This window comes from Asparagus officinalis, chromosome 10 (genome assembly GCF_001876935.1).
Source record: "Asparagus officinalis chromosome 10, Aspof.V1, whole genome shotgun sequence".
In the NCBI taxonomy this organism is placed as follows: Eukaryota; Viridiplantae; Streptophyta; class Magnoliopsida; order Asparagales; family Asparagaceae; genus Asparagus; species Asparagus officinalis.
This window is the reverse complement of record NC_033803.1, coordinates 63,483,459-63,488,938: the sequence shown is the minus strand read 5'-3', so window position 1 is coordinate 63,488,938 and position 5,480 is coordinate 63,483,459. Positions and strand designations below refer to the sequence as shown.

The window sequence follows — 5,480 nt, the reverse complement described above, 5'->3', positions numbered from 1 at the left end:
ACTGTAAGTGTAGCGTGTTATGCTGTAAGTGTAGCGTGTTAACCTGTAAGTGTAGCGTGTTATCCTATAAGTGTAGCGTGTTATGCTGTAAGTGTAGCGTGTTATCCTGTAAGTGTAGCGCGTTATGCTGTAAGTGTAGCGGGTTATCCTGTAAGTGTAGCGTGTTATGCAGTAAGTGTAGCGTGATAGACTGTAAGTGTAGCGGGTTATTCTGTAAGTGTAGCGTGTTAGACTGTAAATGTAGCGTGTTATGCTGTAAGTGTAGCGTGTTAGACTGTAAGTGTAGCGTGTTATGCTGTAAGTGTAGCGGGTTTCCTGTAAGTGTAGCGGGTTATCCTGTAAGTGTAGCGTGTTATCCTGTAAGTGTAGCGTGTTATGCTGTAAGTGTAACGGATTATCCTGTAAGTGTAGGGTGTTAGACTGTAAGTGTAGCGTGTTAGACTGTAAGTGTAGCGTGTTATGCTGTAAGTGTAGCTTGTTATCCTGTAAGTGTAGCAGGTTAGACCGTAAGTGTAGCGTGTTATGCTGTAAGTGTAGCGGGTTAGACTGTAAGTGTAGCGGGTTATCCTGTAAGTGTAGCGTACAATCAAAGAGATCTGCAGTTTATCACACTTGGTTGCACTCACAAAATTGCACAAGAACAAAATAACACTCATAAAATTACACAAAATTCCACAAAATAGCACTCACAAAATTGCACAAAATTCCAGTCTTACAAACTCCAAAATTGCACAAACAATAACGATATTGCACTAACAACACTTTCATTATCTACTTTCAAAAACTTACAATCTGAAACAATATGTTACAAATCAAACTCCAAAATTACACAAATCTTCAAAATATACTTAGCATAACTAATCATATATTCAAGGCAAGCTCTAGACTTTTTAAAATGTTACAAATCTTCACAAAAAACATAGCATAACTGATCATATATTCAAGGCAAGCTCCAGGCTTTCAAAAATGTTACAAATCTTCAAAATGTACATAATATAACTGATATTATATTCAAGGCAAGCTCCAGACTTTACAAAATGTTACAAATCTTCAAAATTGCACAAATCTTCAAAATGTACATATAGCATAACTGACTCCATTAACTCTACCCAGCAATTTCTCTTTCACAATCTTCAAAGCAAGCTCCATACTCTCCAACTCTTTATAAGCAAAATTTACAGGTACAAAATTCCAGATTCTCCAGATTTCACACCTCTTGCTTTGCAAATCTATTGTGTACAAATTAGATTTAGTTCAACAGAAACGATACATTCATAAATTGATAAAACCAATTCTACAATTAGATTTAGTTCAACAAAAAGGGATAGCACAAAAGAACATCAATGAACTAACCCTAACCCCCCAACCCCGACCCCGACCCTAACCCTAATCGAGTATATAGAAATGAGATTTCACACGAAATCACTCCTCCTCGTCATCGAAAGAGATCCCGAAGCCAAAATCATCAAGCATCTTGTTGATCGTTGAAGAATTGTAGTGTCTCGTTGGAGAGGGTGGAGGTGTGTCCGGCTGCCTCGAGATCCGTCGTGGGCCTTTTCAAGACATCAAGCACTAAAATCAAGGGCCTTTCTTCCTTTCTTCTTCGATTTCTTGGAGGGGGCATGAGAGGTGGGATCGGAGGAGGAAGACAAAGCCTTGAGGAAGGAGGAAGACGAAGACCTGAGGAAGAAGGAAAATGAGGAGAGAGAGAGGGGGTCTGGTTTAAGTGGGGGGTATTGAAGGGTATTTTAGGATTTTTATCATGTTTGCGTATGAATACCAGTGTTGTATATACAGTATTTTAGAAATTGGGTTTAAAGGCAAAAACAAAAAGAAACTTGGGTTTAAGAATACAAAGAATAGTTATTGGGCTTAGAGGTAAAGAGGAGTAAACAAATGAGCCTAGAAATAAAAAACCCTAAAAAGAAACACACTCTCACACTTGCAAAACACTGCGTCAGTGCCCTCACTGACTCTCATAAAAGTCAACATCAAGGACATTTAAGGACTCACATCAAATATATCATCATCCCTTCACACGCCCGTGTACTGCACGGGCACGGGCACGGGCACGGGCATTTACTTCGGCACCAAAATAACAACCAAAACCCTAGCAGAACCCTCTCTTCACTTGACCTCCGTCTCTTGATCCTCCAAATCCGAAATGGAGCCCAGCGGACCCGGGTTCGGATCCAAATCCGGATCCACTAACAAGGAAGACAAGTGGTCGCTCCCATTCTGCACCATCGTGGCCGTGGACACGAGCGAAAGCATCAGCTACAGAGCCTGCTCCATCTGCGAGAGGACCCTCCCTGAAGACCCTTCCTCTTTCTGCTCCTTCTGCTCCAACAACTCCTCGGCAAATCCCGGGTGCAAACGCGTCTATCGGATCCTTGTAAATCCAATACCCACCTAAAAATCCTATTTCAGTGTTCCTTCTTTCTCCTGATGACAGTAATAAGGAGAAATATATGATTACCAGATGAGTTATATAGTTTCATATATTAATATGTCCCTGTAGGTTGTAGGTTGGGCGGCCTCTTTATGACCTGCCCTCCATAACAATTTTTTTTTAATTGGCTTTAAATTCGTGGCTAGTAAGATTTGAGCCTGAGTTGTGCTCTGATACAATGTGAAAGGACCTAACCAATACACTGAAACTGTAAAGTTATAGCGAGGATTGTGGATTATAGTTTATATTCTAGCACGGATGGATCCTCGAGAATTGAAATGGAGTCCAACCCTAGCGTCACCATCCATGTCTCCTCTTTGTTGGAATGTGTGTTGTTTTCGACCAGGTTTATGGTGGAGATGGAAAATAACAGTTAGGACAGAGGTGCGCAGTGCGGAATTATATCAAGTCTAACGCCACAAATCTCCAATGATAATCACAATTTATAGGAGTCTATCCATTATCATAACTTTGGAGTTTTTTTGCAGCGGTAAGGGCTTTAAGTTAGTACTAGAACAGCTGTGTTCGACCTATAAAAAGGGTGCTCAAACATGCAAAGGCATATTAGAGTAAAAAAATATAGCCCTTAACCCTCACTATAATTTTTTTTCTGCTTAGACTTATGCCAAACTTGAGAGGTTTCTACCATATCATACTTAAGAGGTAATACATGATATAATGTCATGGTATGGAGGGTTTATGTGCGATTAGCCATTTATATGTGACTCTTCATTTTCTACTCCTTAACTATTAAAGGTATTTAAAGTTTAGGGTTTTGACAATGCCTTTAATATTGTTAGAGTAACTTTCCTGTAGTGTATGTTTTATGCATATTTAAAAATTGTACATAATGGATATGAAATGACAGCCCATTTTGCTAAATAGGCTATCATGAGATAGTCATGTGATGAGGCTCATCTTGCCAATCATATCAAAATGTGTGGATGGTCTCACTACTCTTATCTATTGGTAGCTCTTGCCAATCATATCAAAATGTGTGGATGGTCTCACTACTCTTATCTATTGGTAGCTCATTTTACTAAGTAAGCCGCCACCTCATATCCATCATTCTCTGTCTCACTACTCTTATCTATTGGTAGCTCATTTTACTAAGTAAGCCGCCACCTCATATCCATCATTCTCTTAAAAATATTAAACATCCAAAAGTTCAGGATAATCAAAATTTACTTTACGAAATTAGGTGTAAGGTTGCAATTTGTTTAGCAAAACGAGCTACCTAAAAGACAAAGAATGTATTTCACAAATACATGATGATTTAAAAGATAGGTATATTTGAATCAGTGCAAAACATGAAGATTGGGGACTAATGTATTCATGTAAGAGACTATTCTCTACTACCACACTTGTCTGGTTACGCTACTTTTTTATTTACGACTTATTTTGCTAAACGAACTTTCAGCTCATACTTAATAATGTCGCGCGCCTTTGCGGAAGCCTTGCACGAACTCACAACGAACCTGTGATCACGAGTAGAAGAAAGACAAACTCTTGCACAAATCCAACCAATAAAGCCAAATCAATCCAAACACAGAGATATACGTGGTTCGGCAATTTGCCTACGTCCACGGGGAGAGGATGGGGAGATTTCACTAAATCAAGGAGAGTACAAAGGGTTACAATCACACAAATTCTCTCAAACTAACCCTCAACCAAAGATCTCACCTTGCTCACAATATCTCCCTCTCACAATGCTCAAAAGATTCCTCAATCTCTGATAAAAAACCCTCACAAATCGTTTCCCTATTTATATCAAAACAAAACCCCAATCAGACTGCAAATAGGAAACCTGCGTATGCAAAAAACCCGCTATAAGTCGACTTATCAGTGTGCACAAGTCGACTTGACAGAGAGAAAATCAACAACTGGAGAACACTTCATAAGTCGACTTAACAGACGATCGCGTCACCCGTGTCCTCTTCGGCTGCTCAGCCGACGAATTCTTCCACTTCTGCAGGCTCCATCCATTCGCGGGTGCACGCGCTCTCTCTGTAAAATCCAAAATGCTCTCTCTTTCGTTTATCGTCACTTATTTTGGTGTGTTTTGTGAGTTTCAGCCGAAAAGGCAGCAGAGGTATTAGAAGGGGAAATGTGCAGGCTTACACTGTCGAAGCCAAAGAGCACTAATGCTCAGCATCTCCGTGCTGCTTCCGTTGTTCCCTTGCACACTGGATTTCGCCCTGTGATCGCTACTTTGAAGCAAATGTATGGGATCGAGACTTGTTCCAGCGGCATGAAAAAAGAAAAATAATATGTGATTGTTGTGTGCAATCTGATGTTTGACAAACTTCTGCCTTACTTGATCGATCGTTTTGTTTAGATTACAGGATTTGTCAATTGCTTGCAATCAGTTGTCGATTCCTTGTGGCTTCAAATGAGCAATGCCTCAGAAATGATCTCTTCAACAAACCGCAACGCTTGGTTGGTATAAGATAGCATCGAGTAATTACTGATGGAGAAGAGCAATTAATTTATCAACTAATTGTTTATTTGTATTTTTATTGATTCACATCACATTGTCCAGAGACACAGGCTAAGTATCCTTGACTCCTCTCTCGCTTGTAGGAATTTTGAGTCCTAACACTTGTATCAAGCTATTTCCTTTGATGCAACAAAGGAGAATAAGGAAAATCGCCCACATCCAAGTTCAAGTTTGATTTCAAATTAGCACCATGTGTAGCTACAAGAATAATACCTAAACATTAAATAAAACGGCCAAGCACTCATGTAATACATGCAAGATTCCTCAACATCACCATTCAATAATATCTTATCTAAAGGATTCGGCAACGTCCTTCATAAGGCCCGGGTTATCATTGCAGAAGGCTACAAACTCGTTATAATCGATATATCCATTGTTGTCGGTGTCGAGCTCGTCATGCTCTGCACCACAACCACATCGGCTGATGTTGAGCCGAGGGCACGCAGAGTTTCTCCGAGCTCTGTCGAGGATATTTTGCCATCGCCGTTGATGTCAGAACGCTTGAAAATCCTCTGCATATCTTCTTCT

At 40.0% G+C, this 5,480-nt stretch overlaps 1 protein-coding gene across 1 annotated transcript; it reads left to right on the top strand.

The window, feature by feature from the left end:
• On the top strand, positions 2,132 to 4,791 carry LOC109826811. Its single transcript, XM_020393831.1, has 3 exons — positions 2,132 to 2,408; positions 4,367 to 4,444; positions 4,528 to 4,791. Exons 1-3 carry the CDS (start codon positions 2,165 to 2,167, stop codon positions 4,719 to 4,721), a joined length of 516 nt encoding a protein of 171 aa, XP_020249420.1. The 5' UTR covers positions 2,132 to 2,164; the 3' UTR covers positions 4,722 to 4,791.

Excerpts from the sequence above, each read along its gene's own strand:
- LOC109826811 (XM_020393831.1), top strand. The coding sequence starts at position 2,165 with ATGGAGCCCAGCGGACCCGGGTTCGGATCCAAATCCGGATCCACTAAC. Across the intron at positions 2,409-4,366 it reads GATCCTTGTAAATCCAATAC|ACGATCGCGTCACCCGTGTC; the intron begins CCACCTAAAAAT and ends TCGACTTAACAG. Across the intron at positions 4,445-4,527 it reads CAGGCTCCATCCATTCGCGG|CCGAAAAGGCAGCAGAGGTA; the intron begins GTGCACGCGCTC and ends TGTGAGTTTCAG.